Source organism: Rattus norvegicus, chromosome X (genome assembly GCF_036323735.1).
Source record: "Rattus norvegicus strain BN/NHsdMcwi chromosome X, GRCr8, whole genome shotgun sequence".
In the NCBI taxonomy this organism is placed as follows: domain Eukaryota; kingdom Metazoa; phylum Chordata; class Mammalia; order Rodentia; family Muridae; genus Rattus; species Rattus norvegicus.
In genome coordinates, this window is record NC_086039.1 from 112,109,799 (window position 1) to 112,135,876 (window position 26,078).

The 26,078-nt window shown below is 38.0% G+C and overlaps 1 protein-coding gene across 17 annotated transcripts in view; it reads left to right on the plus strand.

Annotated features, from left to right (window-relative positions):
• The window catches only part of Pak3 (p21 (RAC1) activated kinase 3), a 258,071-nt gene that overhangs the window by 196,832 nt on the left and 35,161 nt on the right, over positions 1-26,078 (plus strand). For all 17 annotated transcript variants that reach the window (XM_063279845.1, XM_063279849.1, XM_017601940.3 and 14 more), the window contains 3 exons: positions 8,420-8,551; positions 10,652-10,817; positions 17,501-17,564. In XM_063279845.1, the coding sequence (XP_063135915.1) occupies positions 8,420-8,551; positions 10,652-10,817; positions 17,501-17,564 (362 nt within the window). The remainder of the gene's footprint in view (positions 1-8,419; positions 8,552-10,651; positions 10,818-17,500; positions 17,565-26,078) is intronic.

A 26,078-nucleotide genomic window follows, 5' to 3' on the forward strand; every position in this document is an offset into this window, starting at 1 on the left:
TGTTGATTGAATGAACTGAATTGGACCCTTAAGTTCAATGAGATTCACTCCAGTGACGCTCAGTTACTTAATATAAAGAGTATACTTCACAGTGTACATTCTGTATGCACTTAGATGTCAAAAAGGATCTGAGTTATTGAACTGGAACTGAACACTCTATATACAGACTCAATTTATCAAAAGGTTTGGCACCTTTTAGTATCCTGAGTGGAAAATAAAATACAAGCACTGTTGTATTCTCTATGTTTTAAAATTCTGGCTGTGTATTGAATATAGGATCTGGTGACATATCCTATAGTCTTATGCTCCTTACTGCTCACCTTTGTTTATGTGATTGTATATGGTATATGGTTGTGAGCATGTGCACATATGCATGTACACATGTGTAGGGTTAAGAGATCCATGCCAGGCAAATATAATGACCCAAGATCCATTTTACTTTTTGAAGCAGAGTATTTAACTGAATCTATAGCTGTTCATTTCCGCTAGATTGGCTGGATAGTGACTTTCAGGGGTCTACCTTTTTCTGATTCCCTAGTTCTGGGTTTCCAGGCCTATACTATCATGTTAAACATTTTTTAATGGTTCTGGGAATTGGGCCTCAGATCCTTATTCTTTCAAAGCAAGCATTTTACCAAAAATGTCATCTCTCTAACACTAAATAGCACCTTTTCTTTATAACATAGATGTATTTCCATCTATGGAACCTTGCCTTTAATTTCCAGCCAATTTTTGACTTCAATATTTTGTTTTGATTATACTGTTCATAATGAAATTATACCTTTATAATTTGAAGCTTCTATCCAAGTAGAAGGTAAAAGGAAATACTAACAGTATGCCAAAGTTAATGCCTCAAGAACCTGGGTATGTAATTTACAGATTTCTCCATTTGTATTTGTAATACTGGTTCTTCTTGTCTAAATCAGTAGCTCTTTTGTTTGATTGTGCATCAGAGTTGCCTAAAAATTCTGACACCATGCAGTTTCCAGGGTTGTATTTCCAATAGGAGTCTAGAGTAGAACTCTCAAATCTGCAACATTTTTAGTCTTCTTTTTTCTTTTATTGAAAACGAGTTTTTCATATAATATACTCTGATTATCATTTCTTCTCCCCTAGGTCTTCCTTGCCTCCTCTCCCATCCAAATCTACACCCTTTCTTTCTCTTTCTCTCACTAGAAAACAAGCATGAATCTAAAAATAAAAATAAGATAAAATGCAAATAGACCAGAATAAAACAAAATGAACAATCAAAGAAACAAATAAAAACAGAAGAGCAGAAGAAAAAGAACTAGAAACATAGATGCAGAGACATACATGTTTGCACACAAAGGCATTCCCTGCAAACACAAAATGAAAACTGTAATATATACGCCAAAGACCTGTAAGGTTAAAAAAAAAGTTCCTTGAAAAGTCTTATCATACAAAGAACCTCCAAAAATACCACTTGAGTTGGTTTTGTGTTTGCCATATACTACTGGACATAGGACCTGCCCTTAAGAGTGCTTTTTATACCCAGTGAGACTAGGATGAAGAAAAATAATTTTTGCTGCACAAGTGGTTGTCAATCGGAGATAGCTTCTGGGTTAAGGATGGCTGCTCATCTACACTTCCCCTCTCAGCACTGGAACCTAGTTGAATCTATACAGGCCCTGTATGTGTTGCCACAGTCTCTTGTGTGCGAGTCCTGCTGTTTTTAGAAGCCCTTGTTTTCACGATGTCCACCATCTCCACTGGCTCTTATAATCTTTCTGCCTCCTCCTCTTTGGAGTTCCCTGAGCCATAGGAGGTGGGGGTTGAGGTAAATGGAGGCCTCTCATTTAGGCCTCTCATTCCAAGGCCTCTCACTCTGCTCAGTGTCCATCTGTGAGTCTCTGCATTCGTTCCCATCTACCTCAGGAAGTATCTCCTCTGATGATGGTTGAGCAAGATACTGATCAATGAGTGTAGCAGAATGTGATTAGGAGTCCTTCTACCCCTGCATTCATTTGGCAGAACACTAGCATTTTGTTTTTGTTTAAGTCTGTGGACGATTCAGTCCCATGTTACTGGCATTCAAGCAGTATCGTGAATGGGTTCCATTTCATGGAGTAGATACTAAATCCAATGGTTGATTACTCCTATGAGCTTTGTGGTATTACACCAGCACACCTTGCAAGCAGGTCACCATTATATAGTGAATAGTTTGTAGCTGGATTAGTATCTACTTATCTCCTTTGGTAGTTTATAGAGTACTTTCTAGTAACACAAACGCATGTCAGTAGGCATCATGGTTCTGGCTAGGCACCCGCATGACTTCTCTATGTTCGATGAATTGTGCAGGTGTTATTTTCAGCCACGGAGCCTTATGATCAATTTGTGGAGAGCAACCAACAGTCTTGTCGAGAGAGATAGCCTATGTTGTTTGGGGCTTTCCATGGGACTCTTTTGGACAGCAACTTGGTTAGATGTCATCCATTTCTAGAACTGGTGGTTTTATGAGGTAACAAGAGCTGTCCAATTGAAGCTCATCTTTTCCAATATTTAGCAATTACATTTAGATACCCGTTATATATGCATATATTTTAGGAAGCTTCTACTGTAGTGGGTTTCCATACAACTCCTTATATGACTCTTAGTTTGATGTGCTCCTCCAAATATTGTCCCCTTTACTCCCTCACCCTCCCTATCCTTGTTTGATATTATCACTACACACACTCACACACACACACACACTCTCCATCCATGTCTGTGTATTCTATTACCCCTTCCTAGGGAGATCTTCTCCCTAGTCCCTTACCTTCTCTCTGCCTAACCTCTGTGGTTTTACAGGTCGTACCTTGCTTATCAATGACCTAACAGCTACATATACATCCACATATAAGCAAAATCATGCCATAGGTTTTTTATGAGTCTGAGTCACCTCACTTAGGATGATTTTTTCCTTCTAGTTCCATCCATTTCCCTGTGAATTTCATGATTTTATTTTTTAAACAGCACAGTAGTTTTCCATTGTGTATTGGGACACTGGTGAGTGGTATGTGTGTAAGAGAGAGAGGGAGAGAGAGAAGGAGCCTGCGTGGAAACTATAATACAATTTCAGATGTGTTCTTCAGGAGAATACCTTACCTTTGAGATGGTGTCTCTTATTAGGACCTAGGCTGCAGACTAGGCTAGGCTGGCTAGCTACTGACCTGAACAGGTCCACAAACCTCTTCTTCCCCAGTGCTTGGATTGCAAGTGTATGCTGTCATGTCCAGCATTTGATGTGATTACTGGGGGCGTCAAAATTAGGTCCCTGTGCCAATATGGCAAGCACTTTACCAACGGAATGGTCTCTCTAACTCCAAGATTTGGTGTGTTGTTGCTAAGCAGGCATGAAACAGAGGAAAACTTTCTGTAGCATACTATCAAAGCAAATGACAATAACCCAACATCAGTTTATCTCTGGACTAGTCAGTCCCTGAAAAGTTAGTGTTTTAGTGGAATTCTATTGAGCTGCAAGGAAAATGATATTATGAAATTTTCAGGAGTGGAAATAGAAAATATTCTGTTAAGGGAGGTAACCCAGGTGCAGAAAGACAAAACCGCATGTTCTTTCTCATATGTGGATCCTAGTTTCTAATTATTAAATATGAGTATTTATAAGGAGTTATGAGCTTAACCCAAGAAACTTGAAAGGGACACATGAGATAGAAAAAGGGGCATTAAGTAAGGAAACTGGAGAGAAATAAAACATGTGTGGTATGAAAATGAAAGGAAACAATACTGAAATTTGGGGTACAGTGAAAACAGGGGTATCAGGCGGATGGAGAACCAACCAAAGTGAAGTATGCGTGAAAATGTCATAGGGAACCCCATTACTTTGTAGGCCAGTCTTCATACAATTAAATTTTAATTTGAAAGGAATAAATATGTATGCATAAATAAAATCATCAAGTGAACATGTATTTCAGTCTAATACTTTGTAAAAATTCTACAGTATTTTACTCAAAATAGATCATTTGTGCAGGCTCATATCCAATACATAATTATACCATATTAGTACATTGTAGATATTAACAAGATTATAAAGTTTCCATATTGATGTTCCAGAACAGATGTAAGTTCTTCTGTGTAATAGTTTTTTTTAATAGGATGCCTCAAGAGTCCTGACCTCAAGAAATGAAAATTCATTTTAGGATCACCTTGGGGAGCAAAACTAGTAGCATAAACAGGAAAACAATATGCAAAGAGAAAGCAAAATTAAAAATACCCATAGTAACACTCTTCAACAGAAATATAGGGGCTGGAGAGGTGGTTCAGTGGTTAAAAGCATCGACTTCTCTTCCAGAGGTCCTGAGTTCAATTCCCAGCAACCTCATGGTGACTCACAACCATCCATAATAGGATCTGGTGTGTCTGAAGACAGCTACAGTGTACTCATATATATATATATATATATATATATATATATATATATATATATATATATATATATATAATAAATCTTTAAAAAATACAATATAAACATGTATAATTGAAATATTTTAGTAACCACATTTTAAAATTAAAAAATAAATGCTAAAATTAATTCAACGATATATTTTATACAAGCCAGATACAATTCCAACATGAAGGAAAAGAAATAGGCACAAATCCCCATCTCTAGCAGAGAAGCTATTTGCAACTGATAACTGCCCAGAGAGGGAACAATCCTTTTCCTGAATAAGTGACACTGGTTGTATCAACCACACTCCAAGGCAAGTCCCATACACAGAAGTGGCAACACAAATTGGAATCCGTGACTGAGTTTCTGTAGCTTTTTTTCTTTTAAGAGATATAAAGTACATGAAGTTGGATGGGTAGGGAGCAAGGAGAAAAGCTGGGGGGAATTGAGGGAGGGAAAGGATTATGATCAAAATATATCATATGTCTCTGCTCCCTCTCCCATGCCTGCATTTCTTGTAGACAGGATAAAGTTTGGGTTGAAAGTTTTGTGGATGCGTTAATGTCTACCGATTCACTGGAGTTCTTGTTGGCTACAGGAAGTGACCTCTTCAGGTTTCATAGCCCCAATGTCGTAAGTCACAGCTTAGGTCACCTCCATTGATTCTTGGGAACCTGCCTTATTTCAGGTGTTTGCATCTTCTAGGAGATGCCCCCACCTCCTTACCCCTGTCAGTTGCAGATTTCCATTCATTTTCATGGCCATCTAGCCATCTCTTCTGACCTTCCCTATACTTGATCCTGAACCCCCCATTCCCCTCTCCATCCCCATCTCCCAGCCAGATCCCTCCCTCCATCTGTGTTTATGACTCTTTTATTCTCCCTTCTAAGTGAGATTTAAAATTTCTCACTTGGGCCTTCTTTCTTGTTTACCTTTTTGGGTCTATGGTACCTGTATTTTATGGCTAATATCCGCTTACAAGTGAGCACATACCACGCATGTCCTTTTGGGACTGGGTTACCTTACTCAGGATGATATTCTCAAGTTCTATCCATTTGTCTGAAAATTTTCATGATGTCTTGCTTTTTTAAAAATTTTTTATTAGATATATTTCTTTACTTACATTTCAAATGTTATTTCCCTTCCCGGTTTCCTGTCCATAATCCTCCATCCCCTCCTCTCCCCTCCCCCATATGGGTATTCTCGCCATACATCCCCCTTACTGCCCCCCCTTATTCCCCTGCACTGGTTTTTAATGGCTGCATAGTATTTCATTGTGGAGATGAACCACTTGGTTTTTATCCTTTCTTCAGTTGAGGGACATTTAGGTTGTTTCCAGTTTCTGGCTATTATGAATAAAGCTGCTATGAGCATAGTTAAACAAGTGTCTTTGTGGGATGTTTGAGCATCTTTTGGGTTTATGCCCAGGAGTGGTATAGCTGGGTCTTGAGGTAGAACTATTTCCAGCTTTCTAAGAAAATGCCAAATTGATTTCCACAGTAGTTGTACAAATCTGCACTCCCACCAACAATGAAGAAGTATTCCCTTTGCTCCACACTCTTGCCAGCGTGTGCTGTCTCTTGAGTTTTTGATCTGAGTCATTTTGACCATTGTAAGAGGGGATCTGAGATTTTTGATTTCCATTTCCCTGATGACTACAGACTTTGAGCATTTCTTTAAGTCCTTCCCAGCCATTGGAGAGTCCTCTGTTGAGAATTCTTTTTAGCTTTCTATCCCATTTTTTAATTGGGCTTTGATTGTTGGTGTTCAATTTCTTGAGTTCTTTGTAAAATTTGCATATTTGCCCTCTATAAGATGAAATTGTTTATTAAAAAATTCTCAAAATTAAAAATATTACCAGGGCTTAGCTCACTAAGTAATGTGTTTTCTGTGCAAGCATGGAGACCTGAATTCTGTTCTCCAACACCTATGTAAATTTCAGGAGCAGTGTGCACATGTCTACTATTATTACAGTAGTGCTGAAAGGTGGAGGCAGTTAGATCCTGGGGTCTGTCTAGCTGCAAGCTCTATCTGGGTTCAGTTAAAAGACTCTGTCTCAAAGAATAAGCTAGAGAGAGTGTTATGTGACACTATCCCTGAGAAAATAAATGTTTGCTTACTCCAAATAGGGAAGAAATGAGAGAACAAAGTAGAAATATACCAAAGTTTACCTCTGTGAACCAATGAGTTTTGTTAAGGTTACTTACAGGAACATGGGTGAAGGATTTGTTACAGGTTTAGAAATGACTCAAAGACAGCTGCATCATCAAAGCCCACCCTGTCATTGGTGACAGCTCAGGAAAGCTGGAAACTTGGAGTCCACCGCACAGCCTGCAGGCAGCTCAACAGATTGTAGAGCATCCATTCCATGTGGCTTAGTTGATCTCAGTCTGTACAGGCACTTTGCCTGGTTTTGTTAAACCTTCTACACAGTTTGAGTGATCACTGCTACTTCCCGGTAGCTCAGCTGCTTTGAGAGTGACTCTCAGCAGTTCTGTTTACATAAACTCAAGGGAGGAGGAGCCTAGTGTATCTGCTTCGTTTCAGGGATTTCCTAAAACCTTTATTTCCTGAGCTTAAGAAGTTTTTCAGAAAGAAGGTATGTTTCTCCCATTGGAACTTCCTGTGTCTTAACAAAACTTTGAAAGATAGAAGTTTATCTCAAAGGATATTGCTACACAACAGAGAGATATAGGAAGATACTCACCTTGGACCTCTGGCGTATACACACAGACACACACACACACACACACACACACACACACACACACAGAGGCATGCTCACCTGCACACACATGTGCATACATCCATATATCATACAACACTCATACATCACTCAGCATATAAAAAATTAAATGCTACATTTATTACATCAATGTAAAATCATTAATGCATTAGTAAAATAATTTACATTTTCATATCAAGTTTACAAAATCTGAGATGTACAATACTATTATAACATAAATCAATTCAGACAACCATGTTTGTGTGTGTGTGTGTGTGTGTGTGTGTGTGTGTGTGTGATTCAGTATCCATGTGTCTAATATCTGTCTGTACCAAACCTATACCATAGTTTATGTGAATCTGTGTCAAGTTTACCTATGAGACTTGTTATAATACACTTCCAAGTGCCTGAGTTTCTGGTTGATAGATCTGGGTGGACCCTGAGAATTTGCATTTTAAACAAGCCTCTGGATACTCCTGCTACTGAAGACCTAGTAACAGCCCTTTGAGAACCACACCTTAACTCATGCCGAATTCACAAACTTGCCAACATTTCCCCACTATGTTAACTTGAAATAAAAAGTGAACACTAGGTACTGTGGTGATAGATATTATTAGGTGTTACTACCATATATTGAAAATTACCAGTATCCTCTTTATTGGTTATATTAAGCAATTACTGATATAAGAACATGTTCCTTGGATCTTAGTGTCTATTACTGAGTGTTGTTTTCTAGGAGGCTTAACAAGGAAAGAAGCATTTCTTAGCTTTTTAGCTCTTAGTATTTGCATAACTATAGCTAGCGTTATGATCATGCTCCTTATGCTATCAGAAAGTTGGCCTTTAAAACATGACAAACAGGGGGGTTGGGGATTTAGCTCAGTGGTAGAGCGCTTGCCTAGGAAGCGCAAGGCCCTGGGTTCGGTCCCCAGCTCCGAAAAAAAGAACCAAAAAAAAAAAAAAACATGACAAACAAAATTCAGGAAATTATTAATCTACTTAATACATATTCAAAGTATTAATGTAAGTTAATTTGATTTTTAATGTAGTCATTAATTTAAAATAAAAACAAAGACAATAATGTAGATTTTGTGGTCCATTTTATCATGAAATTAATTTGTCTCTTTATGTACCCTGCTCTTGGCTACTGAATGTAGATCACTGTGCTCATTTGAGAAAAAATGTTTTTTTCCTATTTCTACCCATTTAAGTATTTCATCTCTGTTTTCTTGTTTCTGAAGAAAAATAGAAACGTTAATACCTTGTCTTTAAACATTTGTTCTTCGAAGAATACCAAAACAGCTTCAGAACCTCCTTTGGCTCCTCCTGTATCTGAAGAAGAGGATGAAGAAGAGGAAGAGGAAGAAGATGATAATGAGCCCCCGCCTGTCATTGCACCAAGACCAGAGCATACAAAATCAGTAAGTCAGAAAGATGAGTATGGTGGTATGTTTTCTCTCATTTATGGTTTTCTGGTTATATATACATATATATATATTACAATGCATAAATAGATATAAATATATAGTCATAGATGCACATATAATAATAATATTCTCAAAGTGAAAGTGAAACTATCTATGGCAGTGGTTCTCAACCTGTGGGTTGCTACAAGTGTCATATATCAGATACCATGCATATCAGATATTTTCATTATGAATCATATCGGTAACAAAATTGAAGTTATGAAGTAGCAATGAGACTAATTTTATGGTTGGAGGTGTCATCACAACATGAAGAACCGTACTAAAGTGGTGCTGCATTAGGAATGTCGAGAACCACTGCTCTAGGGCGACAAACTAGAATAATGAATGGGAAGGAAAAGAGTTGCAGAAGGGAAGAGCAGATGTGGGAGGACGGGAGGACATATGTTCTATACAAAATGTATACTTGTGTGAAAAGTCCCTTATTTAACATGGTACCACAGACAATGAGTACATACAATGAGTTCTTAACAAACATTTTGAACAGATAGATAGATGATAGATATAAGAATAAATGAGTACTTAAATAAATAAACAAACAAACAAACAGTAGACCTATCAGGTTAGAAAATGAACAGAATATGTCAATATTGGATATATGTTCCAAACCTAAAGTATACCCTTACACATTTTGAATAGCTCTAAACATTAATCTATTCACATTGTTAGTAGCATCCTAGTGAAGCAAGAAAAAAAGCAGTGGGTGTTTATAAATGACTCAAAAGATGCCTTTAGAACAGGTTTTGTAACACATGCTTTCTTTAATCCCATTATTTAAGAGGCTGAAGGGATAGGATCCAAAGTTCCAGGCCAGCCTGTGTTACATAGTAAGACCGTGACTCAAAACAAGGCTAAAGAAACAAAGCAATATGGCATTTTGTGGTTAGTGAGAGGTCTGGGTTGATAAAGTGCTTCTTGCACAAGCATGAGGACACGACTTTTATCTTTTGGTTCCAACAGTGCCTGCTTCAAATCCCAGTGCTTGATACGTACAGACAAGAGGATCCCTAGGGCTTGCTTGCAAGTCAGTCTAGCCATCTTCAGGTTAATGAGAGATCCTGTCCCTGAAAATGAGGAAGAGAGCAATTGAGTGACATTAACTAGCGTTCACATGTGCGTGCTACACATGTACATGCATGCATGTGTGTGCACGTGCAAATGCACACAAACATGCACACATATACACACACAAAGGTTCCATTTAGAATGCAATTTTAGAATAATATTGAGCAACTAATTGGGTGTCTCTTGTGCTCCCAGAGGATATAAGCCTAGGGGCTGTAGAAATGGCTCAGTAGTCATAAGTACTCACGGAACTTCTGGAGAACCCTAGTTCACAGAAGCTGTGTTGGCAGCTCACCTGTAACTCCAGGTCTAGGGGATCTCACATACGTTTTGGTCCCACCGGCACCTGTCCACAGCAGACACATAAACATTTGCACATACATATACACACACATGAATTAAAATAAAAAATGAATAATTTTAATAGTAATATGAGCCTAAAATCAATATATCAATATAGAATTTTTGTTTCATAAATAAGTACTACATTTACATCTTCCACCCTTTCCTCTTGCCCCTCCAACCCCTCCCATGGCTCCCCCAACTATCTCTCTGAAATTCACGACCTTTTCTATAATTGTTGTTTTATATGTATATACTACACAATCAAAAAAAAAAAAACTAAATGAGCCTGGTTTGGTTTTGAAGTCATGATTTGAAGATACAAGATTATCAAGTTCGATGACTTGCTAATAATAATACAGAAAAAAAAATAACTCCACATGGAACTTGAAGTTTGTAAAACTACAGAGGTGGAAATGAGGAAATAAGTCCATGAGAACCCGATAGGAAGAATTCCTAAGGGAAGAGCAGCAAGATCAGAATTAGCAAGGTCATGGAGAGGGTCTTCTTTTAGTCTTTGTGATGCTCCTTAACATTCTTTACCAACAGTGAAGTGACAGTCCCTTCTTGCCATACTCTTCCTTACCCTGTATTCATTGTGGAATTGTGGCGGATGTGTTTGTCTTTCAGATCTATACTCGTTCTGTGGTTGAGTCAATTGCTTCACCAGCAGCACCAAATAAAGAAGCCACCCCACCTTCTGCTGAGAATGCCAATTCCAGTACTTTGTACAGGAATACAGATCGGCAAAGAAAAAAATCCAAGATGACAGATGAGGAGATCCTAGAGAAGCTAAGTAAGTATTTTTCCATCAGAAAGGAGTTCGCATACAGTGACTAGAAGAAGAATGGATCCTTTGGATGTTTCAGTCTTCTTGTCGGACTCTATGATCCCTTAAGTCATGAAATAATTTTTTAGGACGTTCTGTTCCTGAGAGAGGTTACTCTGTCCTTCATAGTCCTAGTCTGACAGACATGAAACATTTTCACTTAGAATGGTCAAAAGGGTCAATGAAGAAGTAAAGGACAAAATCTATTAAGGCAGTAAGTTTTAAGATTACAATATTAAAAAGAATTAAAGTTCCATGATTAAAGTGTGTCATGACTATACCAAAAGGTCCCCCATTGACAGACATTGGTTTAAAAAAATTAATCTTAAAGTTCAATAGAGTGCAATAGAAAATGTGCAGCCACAGATACAGTAGCTTCCCCTTATCTAGGGGGGAGGAGGGATGCAGGAGCAGAAGTCACTTCCAAGGTGTCATTGGTGCATGCATACTTCTGCTGTTTCCAATCTGACAAAATACACAAGACTCAAGATTATGGAATAAGTTCTCACCCGAAAAATATCAAGTTTCTATGGATTGTATTTATTAAATTCACCCAGAATGGATAGATATTAGTAATCAGTGCTCCCAGTTTGACTCTTATTCCTCGGTTTGTCTTTTTTTTATGATAAGATTTACTAGCATAAGACAGTAAGACAATAAAGGGGCTGTCACTTTTTACATTATTTTTTAGCTAACAGAGCAAAGGAAAAGAGAAAAATTCATTTGCTGGCCACAAGGAGGCACTGTACACATGGCGATGGGGCCATTTTGGCACCAAGGAGCTAGCTGAAGACAGGTTTTAGTTTCTCAATTGATATAGGACAACTGTCATCTAGATGATCGAGGCTAGGAATGCTGGCTAGGAATCAGAGGATGTGAAACCACCTCCCTTCCCTTTCACAGCAAAATTGTGACTTGGCCTGAATAATTACTTTGTGTCTATTGCATTCAAAATACTTCAGATGTTGCACCATCATCTTCTGAAGTTGAGATGTTTGGGGCAGCCAAGGTTGAAGTTCAGCTGTCAGCACTCAGAACTGGAATTGCTACAATTTAGCAAACTGACTTTGCTTTACTCTGATTAAATATGCTTCTAGCCTTAGTGCCCATGATTTGCTGTAATCGCAGCCATAATAGTTCTTACATGACGAGCATTTTGTGAGTGGCCACTTTCCATATATTATTTTCTCTACAGTCACTTATGTAGATTTTAATGTCTACATTTTACAGGACGCTGAATATAAATTTTAAAAAGCTTAAGTGACCAAGTCACCAGAATAATGAGTGGTGGTAGAGCCAGAGTTTGACCTTACATCTGTATGCCTTTAAGGCTTGCACTTTTGCCCATTAGCCACTTTGGTTTTGCATAACGCAGCTACTCATGTATCAGACAGAAGGAAGAGATAAAAGAATCACCAGGAAAATGAAGTTCAGTGATTCAGATAATCACTACATTTCTTCCTTTGTTTTGTATATATGACATGAACTGTGAGAGAGATTACATTAGACTTTTAAAATCTGACAGTCATGCATTAGTCAAAGTGACTGTTCTCTGGTGTCTCTTTTGAACCTCAGTACACTCATTTTCTTGAACATAGATTTATACATTTCATAAGAAAGCTTAGAAATAGGTACTACATTTTTGAGCCACAGTTTTCCTTATAAACTGTGACAGCGCTATGGCTAGGACCTTTCTGACTTACTTATTTTGTTATGCATCTGACTACAGGACAAACAGGAGAAACTTCTGACCTAACTGTCTTATTGAGAACTAAGTTTTAGTGAGAATAATTGTAAAGAAAAAAATTATTCTTATCAGAGTCCAGAGTCAATCGTTTTCCCTTTAGCAATGAGGCCACTTCTGTCTGCCAGCTTTCCTTTATGCTTATGAATCTTGCCAAGGAAAACCTACAGAGAAATGGAAAAAGCTTTCTTAAGAAGTACACATCTCAAGTTCAGACCTCACAGTCCCTCTATGCTCCACTCTCTTTATGGCCCCTCAATGCCTTTGCACACTGGCTACCAGAAAGAAGTCATTTAACCTTGCCTGGTCTCAGTCTTTCACCTGTAGAATGTATCATAAGAGGACAGATACTGGAGACAGAAAGACCTATATTCAAAGCAATGACCTACCAATGCTATTTCTATCTCTGCCTGTTATTTAATTTTGCTTTTTCTCTATTCTTCATCCACAAAAGTTGGGGTGATGATGATGATGATGATGATGATGATGATATTTTCATAGCATTATGACAATGAAAACCTCAGCAAATATATCTGGCTCATGGTGAGGAACTCAACAAATGCTCATTGTTTCATTAGGAGTGCAAACCCTTAATGTGAGTGTGCACTGGGATGAGCTTTGAAATGATAACAAGGTCTGAGTCATACCACAAACTCTGTATCCCTTTAGAAGTCTCTTACCTTCTCTGAACTTCCAATAATAGTAATAGTCCCAACACAATGAGAGACTGTTTTGAAGAGTAAATAAATACCTTCAAATAGGTTAGATATCCAGCTCAATAATTAGTTTAAAGTTATTGTTTCATTTCCAATGTGCCATCATTACAGAGTGGGAGTGACCTTCTAGTAGGATAGGATGCTTAGAGCTGAGGACGATCTCATAAGTGCGGTACCTCTACAGACGTCATTGACCTCGTTGGAGTCAAAGGTGCAAATTAATTTTGAGGAGGTAGTAGAGGAGCCTGTGCTGAGAGGCAAAGGAATGGGGATGAGGGGAAGGAGGCAGAGAAGTACAAGGACGCCCTGCCACCTACACGAGAGAGAGCCCTATGAGAATAAGGAAAAAAATGGCAGCTTCGACTTAATCATCCTCATCTTCAACCTCAAGAATGTGATTGCTAGGAGCTGGGCAAGCCAAACCACAGAGCGACCAGGCAATTCATCTTCCATTCAGATACTGATGGTAGGGGCCAGACCAAAGAATCATTAATAGCCGGCGTGCACAGATCATCTTTCAGTTTTACATAGACAGATAGCTTGGGTCTGGCTTGTTCACTGTGGTCTGTCTGGATCTGTTGGAAAATAAAGGAAACTCCTGAATGCTAGCATGCCTTTGAAAAGGCATGGGCAGTCAGCACAATTGTGAAGGGCAGGAAATTCTGTTTAACCTCCTTCCTCTAAGCCCCACGACCACTTACTCCTCTTTGTTCTCCCTTTCCCTAGCATTCTAAGTTGCGAATTCTTTCTTCCAATTCACCATCAAAGATATCCAAAATTAATTTAGAGAATTATTAAGCTCTTCCTCGATAACAACAACAACAACAACAACAACAACACCACCACCTAGCTGGGTGGTGGTGGCGGCACATACCTTTAACACCAGCACTAGGGAGGCAGTGGCAGGTGGATCTCTGAATTCAAAGTTAGCCTGGTCTACAGAGCAAGTGCCAGGCTACACAAAGAAACCCTAAGCAAAACAAAAGAAAAGAAAGGAAAAGAAAAACAAAACAAAACAATCTCCTTTATGCACAAGGGATAAACTCTTAGTGATGGAATCAGCTTAGCTTAATATGACAGGAAATATACTGTTGGTTCTTTTGAAACCATAACAGGAATCCCATCTTCAAATACTAGAACTTAGTGATTTCTTAAAACCTCATACTTTTAAGATGAGTCATTTCTTAATTGGTTGGAAAAGGTTCTGCTATTTCTATCACGTTTTTCTTCACTGAATTTTATTGGTTGACCTCTTTTTTGCTTCACTGTATCTGCATACATTACCTTTTTTTGTTTTTCTTCACTGAATTTTATTGGTTGACCTCTTTTTTGCTTCACTGTATCTGCATACATTACCTTTTTTTGTTGTTGTCACTTATAAAAGCAAATTGTAATGGAGCTATGGAAAGAGATTTTAAAATCTTGTTACCAGAATTGTAAAGGAAAGCCTGTTGTAGATTTGCCTGCTACCAGTAGATGGCAGCACAGCCTTCCCGGTAAAGGATAGAGGCCCCTGTGGGGACGCCATTTTAATTGGACAGCAGTTAAATTCTGAAGCACAATCTCATCAAAATGGTTGTCTCCTAGGAATCCTCAGGAAAAGATACATTTCCAGATTTTTTTAACACCACATACCATGGAAATAACGGTTGAATAATTTACTACCATAAAGCCTCATTAACTGAACCCTGCCAATTGAAATTGGTTGCATTTCAGAAAGTGGTTTGAGCTAAAGCTTATTTGCTTTTTGATCAGTCTATGGAAAAGAGTTTGCTCAGCAATTTCGTAGCAAAACGTTCTCCAAAAAGTATAAGCCATTTAATAACACTCTGGTTTCAAGTGACTTTAAAATCATCATTTCATCAAAAGAAGAAAAAAGATCCAGGCACTTCCCCATTAATAACTGACTTGACGAAAGATGGATTTAGTGATGTGGAAATCCATTAGAGAATTTGAAAAATAGAATAGCAACCCACATATCACTAAGTTGGTGGCACTCTAGAGATATAACTCAAATAAAATAAAATATATTCTTCAGCCTTTCTTGGACTATGGACAGTTTTGCAAAAGGTGATGCCTAATTTTACTTGTGTTTAATTCTACAAGCACCTACTGAGTGCTTGATATATTTTATAGCTTGTACAGTATAAGAACACAAAGGCTATACTGGTGAATAGGACTGGATTCCTGTCATTAAAACAGCCAAAGTGATAGAAGAAAGTTAGTGGTAGAGAGAGAAAAGGGAAATTATTAACCTTATTCAAAGGAATCATGGAGGCATCCTAGAAGTGACATCTAAGATAGCCTGTAAAGCAGGGAGCTTCCTATTGGGGAAAACATGAGAAGTATGTTCTAGGAGGAATGTAGACTGCAACGACTTCACTTGATCTTAGCCAAGACACCAAGAAGCAGTGTGTGCAAACACTTGAAGGTACATAGCTAGACATTGTAATGATTCTCTATTACTTGGATAAAGAATCGGAGTTAGAAGAAATAGTTCATCAGTTTAAGAAAAATTGTCACTCTTTCAGAGGTCCAGAGTTTGGTTCCTGGCATGCATATATATATATATATATATATATATATATATATATATATATATATATATATATATATATATATATATATTGAGTGGCTTATAATGCCTGAAACTCCAGCTTCACGAAATCCAATGCCCTCTTCTGGCTTCTGTGGTTACCCACCCTCCTTGCACATGTGACATATTCTCATTCTCTCTCTCTTTCTCTCTCTCTCTCTCTCTCTCTCTCTCTCTCTCTCTCTCTCCTTCTTTCTCTTTCTTCCACACCCACACACATTCACCCCCACACACACACGCCATGCCCTTTCTCTGTCTCACACACTCACTCATACATAAAAGTAAAAATAAGAATACTCTTTAAAAAATTATGCTTAAAGTTTTTTTTACTGGTTATGTAAAAGAGGCAGCTTAACTGTTACTACTAAACAGGGGCTGCTCAGGAATTACATTTAATATTATTTGGTCAGAGCATAAGGTTCTAGCTGTTAAAGATGCAATTTTAAATTATGGTGATCCTTGAACTTGGTGCCAAGAACTTTGACCCTTAATTATAGGTGTCAGGTGTGTGTGGTTCAAAATCAGAGACTCCTCTGACCTGGTCTATACTTAAAGAATTCTGAGAGAGGTGCAGAGCCTGAATAGACATGATAATGCCTGGTAAAAGGAATTCCAATTAGGAGAATGTTTGAACAAAAGATGAGGGGAATCCAACAGAAACAGTAGAATTACGGAAGGAGTGAATTGAAAAGAAGGGGTCAAGGAAGAAAACAGATACAAACTTAGCATTAAATAAACCTCATATGCAGGGACTGAATGTAAGGGATGACTCAAAGACGATTCTCAGATGTCTCACCAGACTGCTTAGAGGATAGATTGACAGCACCGCTGCCTGAGACAATGGATTATAGGAACTTTTACAGTATCTGTCATACTAAACCCAACTGAAACGTGAGCATCCATTTCCAAAGGAAAGTGAAAGAAGAGAGGAGAAAAGGATAAAGCAAAACTAGTATAAAACTGTCAAACAATAAAAAATAAAAATAAAGAAAAAAACCCAGTAGGACTCAGTTGGTACAGTGCTAACCTGGCATTCATTAAGCTGTGGGTTCTATCCCCAACACCACACTCATAGGGTCTAGTGGTACACACTTGTCATCCCAGCACCAAGTGTGTGTCTTCTTACTTTATGGCCAGACATATTCATTAGACCCATCCCCATTTACCATGCCCGTAGCGTGGAACTAGTGAACATAAATTACTTGATAGGTATTCATCTTGTGAAATTAAATGTAGTAGTATTCTTGTCTTTATACCAATTCAGAAAAGTTATATTATAAAATCATGGGTACAATTTTTAGGTATTTTAATTTCCTAATCTATAATATTGATTTTATGATAACTTTTTTAAATAAATGCTGAGTTTTGGTCAGTCCATTTCTTGTTTCCCAGACATCAGCAATTTTTAGTACAAGCACTATGGGTTATTATCATCACTTTAAGTAATATATTTCAATGTATTTTAAACAAATTAAGTGTATTTTCATATAAATTGTGGAGGTTATTGACTTTGATATCATAACTTTTACTGTTAAAAGAAAACCTCTCTCTCTCTCTCTCTCTCTCTCTCTCTCTCTCTCTCTCTCTCTCTCAGGAAGCATTGTGAGTGTTGGGGACCCAAAGAAGAAATATACAAGATTTGAAAAAATTGGCCAAGGGTGAGTAATTTTTATTTGAAACACCAAAATGAGCTCCAACAAGTGCAGACATTCAAATTTACTGACGTCTCAGATAGCCCATCAATTCATGACGCCTGTTCTCTGTATTATACTGTGTTTTGTATAATCAATATTAGCTTTTTTTCCTGTTAGTGGGTTGCTTGGTAACTAACATCAGAACACATGCTACTGGAGTCTTCACTGTCTTTGAGATGATGCTTTACAGGAACATTTTGATACCTGTATTATGTGCACATTCAGATTGATTTACTTAGAAAACCAATAGAGTTAGAGGATAGCTTATATGAATAGACTCATTGCATTATGCCCTCATATCCAAATGCATATGGGGATTAGATCCTATTTCATTGTCAAACTGAACATTAGAAAAATGAAAAGGAGAAAGTCCTTATTGAATGGTCCAGGATTGGGTAGGCATGACTCTCTGAATACTGACAATAAATAAATCAATAGCCCTACTGTATTGGGCTTTTTTAATTGGTATCTTATATATTTCCATTTCAATGTTATCATCCCCTTTCCTGGTTTCTCCCCCTCTCCCATACTCCCTCCCCTGCTTCTGTGAAGATCCTGCCCCTCCCACCCACCCACTCTCAACTCAACACCCTGGCATTCCCCTACACTAGGGAAATGAGCCTTCACAGAACCAAGGGCTCCTCCTCCTATTGGTGCCAGACAATGCCATCCTCTGCTACATATGTGAATGGAGCCATGGGTCCCTCCATGTGTACTCATTGGTTGGTGGTTTAGTCCTGGGAGCTCGGGGGGATCTGGTTGGTTGATATTGTGGTTCTTCCTATGGGGTTGCAGACCCCTTTAGCTCCTTCAGTCCCTTCTCTAACTCCTCCATTGAAGTTCCCATGCTCAGTCTGATGGTTGACTGTAAGCATCCTCATCTGTATCAGTAAGGCTTAGCAGATATCTATATCAGGCTCCTGTCAGCAAGCATTTCTTGGCATCAGCCATAGTGACGGTTTGGTGGCTGCATATGGGATGGATCCCCAGGTGGGGCAGTCTCTGGATGGCCTTTCCTTCAGTCTCTGCTCCACTCTTTGTCCCTGTATTTCTTCCCGTGACTATTTTGGAAGTTCCCCTTCTAAGAAGGACTGAAGCATCTACATTTTGGTCTTTCTTCTTTTTGAGTTTCATATGGTCTATGAATTGTATCTTGGGTATTCCAAAATTTTGGGCTAATATCTACTTATTAGTGAGTACATACCAGGTGTGTCCTTTTGTGACTGGGTTACCTAACTAGGATGATATTTTCTAGTTCCATCCATTTGCTTATGAATTTCATGAAGTCATTGCTTTTGATAGCTGAGTAGTACTCCATTGTGTAGATGTACCACATTTTCTGTATCCCATTCCTCTGTTGAAGGGCATCTGGGTTCTTTCCAGCTTCTGGCTATTATAAATAAGGCTGCTATGAACATAGTGGAGCATGTGTCCTTGTTATATGTGGGAACATCTTTTGGGTATATACCCAGGAGTGGTATAGCTGGGGCCTCAGGTATCACTATGTCCAATATTCTGAGGAACCACAAGACTGATTTGCAGAATGGTTGTATCAGCTTGCAATCCAGCAATGGTGTTCCTCTTTCCCCACATGCTCCCCAGCATCTGCTGTCACCTGAGTTTTTGATCTTAGCCATTCTGATCGGTGTGAGGTGGAATCTCAGGGTTTTTTTGATTTGCATTTTCCTGATGACTAAGGATGTTGAACATTTCTTTAGGTGCTTCTTGGCCATTCAATATTCCTCAGTTGAGAATTCTTTGCTTAGCTCTGTACCCCATCTTTTTATAGGATTATTTGGTTCTCTGAGTCTAACTTCTTGAGTTGTTTGTATATAATAGATATTTTCCCTCTATCAGATGTAGGATTGGTAAAGATCTTTTCCCAATCTGTTGGTTGATGCTTTGTCCAAACAACATTGTCCTTTGCCTTACAGAAGCTTTGCTGTATTATGAAGTCCCATTTGTCAATTTTTGATCTTAGAGCATAAGCCATTGGTGTTCTGTTCAGGAAATTTTTGCCCAGTGCATTTGTGTTCAAGGCTCTTCCCAACTTTCTCTTCGATTAGTTTCAGTGCATCTGGTTTTATGTGGAGGTCCTTGATCCACTTGGACTTGAGCTTTGTCTAAGTAGATAAGAATAGATCGATTTGCATTCTTCTACATGCAGTTGAACCAGCACCATTTTCCATTGGATGGTTTTAGCTTCTTTGTCAAAGATCAAGTGACCATGGAGAAAGAAATCGAAGAAGATCTCAGAGGATGGAAAGATCTCCCATGATCATGGATTGGCAGTATTAATATAGTAAAAATGGCCATCTTGTCAAAAGCAATCTACAGATTCAGTGCAATACCTATCAAAATTCCAACTCATAGAGTTAGAAAGAGCAATTTGCAAATTCATTTGGAATACCAAAAATCCAGAATAGTGAAAACTATTCTCAACAATAAAAGAACTTCTGGGGGAATCACCGTCCCTGACCTCAAGCTTAATACAAAGCAAATAATGATAAAAATTGCATGGTATTGGTACAGAAACAGGCAGGTAGAATTGAATACCCAGAAATGAACCTACTGTACTTGTTAAAGACTCATATTTCCAGACCCAACTTACCAGATATTTAAATTAGACTTCTGAAATGATAATCTTAGTTTTAAAAAGTCCTCACATGATCTTCTTCATCAGCTAGACATTCACTAGAACTAGATGTAGGAGTTACCTGTTCTGCAGCTCAACTGGAAGTATCCATGTATCTCAAGCATCAATGTGCAACTAATCCACAGGCCCTGAGGATGCAATAATATTTAATGAGAAATGTGCTTTCTGTCTATATAGCAAATTTAATTAACTTTCTTCATATCCAAATAGAAACTGCGACAAGACAAGTTGCAAAAGACAGTATTCTATATTTCAGCAACACAGGAAAAGTGACTTTTAGACTTTATTCTGTGTTAGGTTAAAAGCAAGAAATGATGAGGGCTGAACACATGATTCTGTGGTAGAATGTGTACACAGAAGACAGAGTTCACTTCTCAGTATCCTTGTCAGTAGGTGCAGCTCAAGGGAATCCAGTGCTTGCTCGGGCTTCCATAGGTACCTTGACTCATGTGTACAAACCCACACATCTACATATAATTAAATCATTTTTTGGTTGGATATATACTGTTTGGGGGAACAATACCACAGATCATCATTGTTTCTCATGGTAGCTACATTTGGCTTAGTTTCATTTGGCTGTTGGGTACTTGCTGGTCCAAACTGGAATGTGTGGCAAGTATAAAATACACATGTAGTTTCAAGGCTGGCATGTCAAAAATACTATAAAAATATCTCATAGACAATTTGTATATTGATTGCCTATTTAGGATGGTATTTTGCTTGCATTTGTCTAAACCAGCAATTCTCAGCATGTGGGTCACAATTCCTTTGAGGGTCGAATGACCCTTTCCCTGGGGTCACATATCAGACACAATAATTATACATATTTATGGGTAGTGATATCACAGCTGAGTGGTACAGTAAGCTAGCTGGCACAGTGGGTAAAATCATTTGCCATGAACTCTTGACCACCCAAGTTCAATTGCCAGAATTCATGGCAGAAAGAGGAACTCACTCCAAAACGTTATCCTCAACAAATACACACACACACACACACACACACACACACACACACACACACACACACACACCATGTACACATTATAAGAAATAATAATTTAAAATATATTACATGATGTCAAATCAGAGTAAACATAATGATCTTCTTGATAGAAACATTCAAAAGATTCCTGTTAGCTTTAAAATGTTATTTGCATATTATCATTGTAGGTATCCTACTTTTTCAGAGCACACAGAAACCTCTTGTTCCTATCTAATTATTAGCCTGCTTTCCTTCATTCTTCCCTCTTCCCTACTGTCCCAGAGTTCCTTTTTCTCCACATTGTCACCAGTATTTGCTACCCTTTGTCTTTTTGATGTTAACCATTCTTCTGGTGGGGTGATATCTTCTTATGGTTTTGATTTGATTTGAATTTCCCTGGTGATGTCCCATTGTTCATGTGTGTCAGCTTTTGAAAAAAATCCATTTATGTATATTTACCATTTTTATGTAGTAAGATTTGGGGCATTTTTTTTTTACTTTTGAGGTTTTAATTTCATTTCTGTATATGTTCTATGTCATAAGCTTGATATATCACATGTATTCTCACGTTGTGTCTTTGCAGAATCTATTGAGCTTTTAGTTTTATAGGAGTATATTTGACTTTGTTTACAATTCACAATCTATTTCTATTGAAAAATCACTTTCTAGATCAGTGTTTCAATAACGTGCTTTATTATGTAACTGTGTTCTGAGAGGTGAGAATGGGAGGTATGGTTTTATTTTGATTGTTTCCACTCTGATACTGCTGAACAAAAATAGCATTGAATTTAAAAAGTGAAACAAACAAAGAAAAAACAAACAAAAATATTTAGGAGCTGATTTCAATATCTGAGACAATGGAGCCAAATTAATAGCTTCAAAAACTAGATTAGGCCACTACTGAGTGACTTTAATCACCAAAGAGATTTCCTCCTGTGAGTGCTAACCACACCTAGATTTGTGAAGGTACAATGGGAAGTTATATATGAATGCCTTTATGAAGTATTTATCATCTAAAATTAAGGGATGGGCAGGTATGCTGGCACACCTCTTGTCTCAGTGCTCAGGAGGTGAAGACAGGAGGATTAGGTGTTCAAAGTCATCCTCAGCTTGACAATGGCTTGGGCGATCCTGTCAGGAAAGAAACTGAAGAAGAGGAGGAAAAGCAAACCATAAAAAATCATATACAATTTAAAATAAAGCAGCCTATTTCCTATTTGGTGCAGCAGAAGCATCTGTTTTACATTCCCAGAGATTGCATTTTGAAAACGATGAAGCCAGTTGACATTTCAGTCATAATAAGTTCTTAGAGATTAGGAAGTCTACTGTATTTCTTCTCTTGTCTCTGTTAGTGTCCAGCACACTGCTAAGCTTAGCACAGTGGCACATATTTCCTACTCAGTGAGCCGTCAGATTTGTTTTTGTACAGCTGTGAACAACAGCCAGGCTCAAAGATTACTTGCAGAGCTTCCTGTCTGCTGGTCCTATCTTTCTGGGATTCTTTTCATGAACTAAAGAATGTTTTTCCTTCTAGCTCTCCTTTCTGTCCATCTCTTCGGCCTCTTTGTTTTTTTATCACTCCTTTTCTCAGTGAATCTTCATCCTTTTCTCTCTCACAGTGACTTGGTTTTCCCTAGTCACAGTGCATGGTTGCTCCTCTGGTGTGTGCTGTACATCTCTCTCTTCGTGTCCATTGACTCCACCTTCCACTGACAATTTTCAGATACACACAGCACAAATAGTCGTAGTATAATATCCAACATTTTTAAAAACTAAAATCAATGTACACTTTAAAAAAATAGCTATTAAGGTATAATGTAAGAGCTTATTATTTATTGGAAGTTTCTAATTCATTATATTCATTTAATTTAATTATTGTTTTGTTTTTTTTCTCAATGGGTCATTCCCCACTCTTAAGGTTTTGGGTGAATGAACAAAATACTTTCTCTAGATTAAAAAAAAAAAACCACTTATATTAACTTTGTTTTTACTTAAATGGCTCGAAACTGATTTTTCCATGAATTATTGCCCTAAGCGAGGCAATCTAGTCTCTACTTCCAAGACACAGTGGTTTTATTTTCTTTTCATTAAGTCTTGGTTTTTATTGTTTCACTTTACCTATTGTTATGGTGACTTTCAAAATCCTGTCACTAATCATTTAGTGCTAGGAACAATCAACCTCGGTATTCCATTTTCAGCTCCAGGGAGCACAAGAGCTCAATCTTCCGGGCTGAATTTAAGGAAAACCTCTTCATTAATCACCCTCATTGACTTGGAAAACTGCATTTTTCCAGTATGGGATTCTGCCATCCCAACATTCAGGCCTGGGGCCATAGAATTAAGTTTCATTGACCATAAATCAAACTCAGAATTTCATGTCTAATCATTTGAAGCCATAATGGTAAGCCTAAGCTTTAAAAAGGACAGAATTTCACTAAGTTTTCTATGAAAAGTGTTCCATGATAGGGGCTGCCAAATCTAGACATTTTGATCAGATGTGTAGAGAAAGGGTGAGGAAGATACAAAAGAGAGAAGGAGGGAAGTAAGGAAGGAGAGTCATCGTCCCCCAAATTGTCATTAACTGGAGAACAGTGTCAAGGTAGAAACTAAAGTATTTTTCACTCTATGTGAGTTCTATAAGAAACTATATAGATAGTTAATGGAGTTTGATAAGACAACTGAATCATATATTTTTCTTCAGTCAACAGCTATCATCAGAAGTTGGTGTACTTTATAAATAAGTAGTAGCAGAGAGACAAACCGAGGGACTTAGTAAGGCTGGCAGCTGCCTGTTTATGTCTCCCTTATATATTTGAATTCATTTCAAGGTTTTTCCTTAAATGAGAATGCACTGAAAAATAGATCACCTTTCCCTTCAAACCCATCTCATCTTTTCTGAACAATGTTAGTGGATTTGTTTGTTTTGTAAAGAGGCATCGCAGATGTAAACTGGTTTAGATGCGGCTTAGCAAATCTTTAAATTTAGTGACCGATGCTTGAGCACTCACTGTGTTGAATACAGAGCTATAAACAAGAAGCAGGGTGGGCTGAGTATAATGCCTTTAACCCCACCAGCCAGGAGGATCTCTTAGTGTGAGGACAGCCTAGTCTACATAGGATAACCAGGACTACATAGAGACATCCTGTCTTGACCCCACATCTATTTAAAGAACCAGATTCTGTTAGTCCACAGTGATCTTTATCGACTCCCTGAATGTCTAGCAAGAAGGAAATGGTTCATTGTATTAAGAAATAAGCTAATGGCTGGGACTCTAACTCCAAAATGACACTTGCTTACACGATCTAGGTTCCATTCACACTAGAAAAAAAAAAAAACAGAAAAGAAAAAGTAAACCAGGATGGGGAAAAGGGGGCAGCGTATCCATTCCCACTGAAACACATTTACTCTGTAGTGATCTACACACTCATCTTGGCATCTGTTGGCCCTTTCTCTCTTCCTCCCTACTGTTCTCTACTCTTCTCTCTTCTCTTCTCTTCTCTTCTCTTCTCTTCTCTTCTCTTCTCTTCTCTTCTCTTCTCTTCTCTTCTCTTCTCTACTCTCTTCTCTACTCTTGTAGATTACACCTTTAACAGCTTGTATCTGGTACTTATAAATTGTCATAAAACTTTAAAAAACAGAAGAGGAGAATTTGGGGGCAATCAATGGGAAAAAATTTTGGAGTCAAAAGGCTATGTCCAGCTTAATTTCTTTAAATACACGCTTTTCTATTCATGGTAAAGCAGAATGTGCACTCCCTAAGCTTGAAAAACAGACAGGAAGAAGGCATTCAAAGTGCCTAGCTCAGCACATGTCTATTATGTTAGCTTTTACTCTTTAGCTATTATTTGGGGTGGCTCACCCATATACCATTATGACATGGAACAGAATATAATGAATATTGCAGGGCAGTTACAAAGAGATAAGGGGACAAGGAAGATACATACATGATTTATATCAAAAGAAGGGGCTATGAAAATAGATTTTTAGAAGATGGGCCATTTTGTAATATGAAATGGTATAAAAATTTAAGACACGCTGGTCATGGGACTTCCACTTGAAGTACACTACAACAATATTTGCTTTAGATCCTTTAGGTTTACGTACCTTGTTGTTCCTAGCTCTACAACAGTGCCTGTTATAAATACGCCCTATTTGCTGAACCCTCATTAAAAAGAGAAGAAGCAGAAAACATAGATGGTGGGCTCATAGTTAAAAGGAAATAACGCTAGAAAAATAGATATGGCATAGACTATGAAACAAAATGAGAGATACAGGTCGCAATGTGTGTGAATCACCATTTCTTTGCTGTGGCAAAAGAGCTGATATAAAAAAAACAAGGAAAGAAAGTTTCTATTTTGGCTCAGTGTTCCACAGGTTTCAGTCTCTGGTCATCTAATTTTATTGTTCTTAAGTGAGTCAGAAGTCATGAGGAAAAAGCTGTAACAAATGAAAGCTGCTCACTTCACAACCATCAGAAAGCAAAGGGAGTTATGAGATGGACCCAGTAACATGATAAACCCTTCAAAGGCAGAACCTTAGAGTACCACTTCCTCCAACCAGATCCCATCTCTTGCCAGTTCAATCGGCTATTTACTTATCGAAGGATCAGCCTAGTCATACAGCCAGCACTTTCGTGAGCCATTAATACCTGCTTGATTCCAAGCTTCCAACACTGGAGCCTTTCGGAGAGAGACTTCTTATCCGAAGTCCAATACTTTGTTTTTATAAATAAGATTTATTTATTTTATGTATACGAGTACACTTGTAGCTGTCTTCAGACACACCAGAAGAGGGCATCGGATTCCATTACAGATGGTTGTGAGCCACCATGTGGTTGCT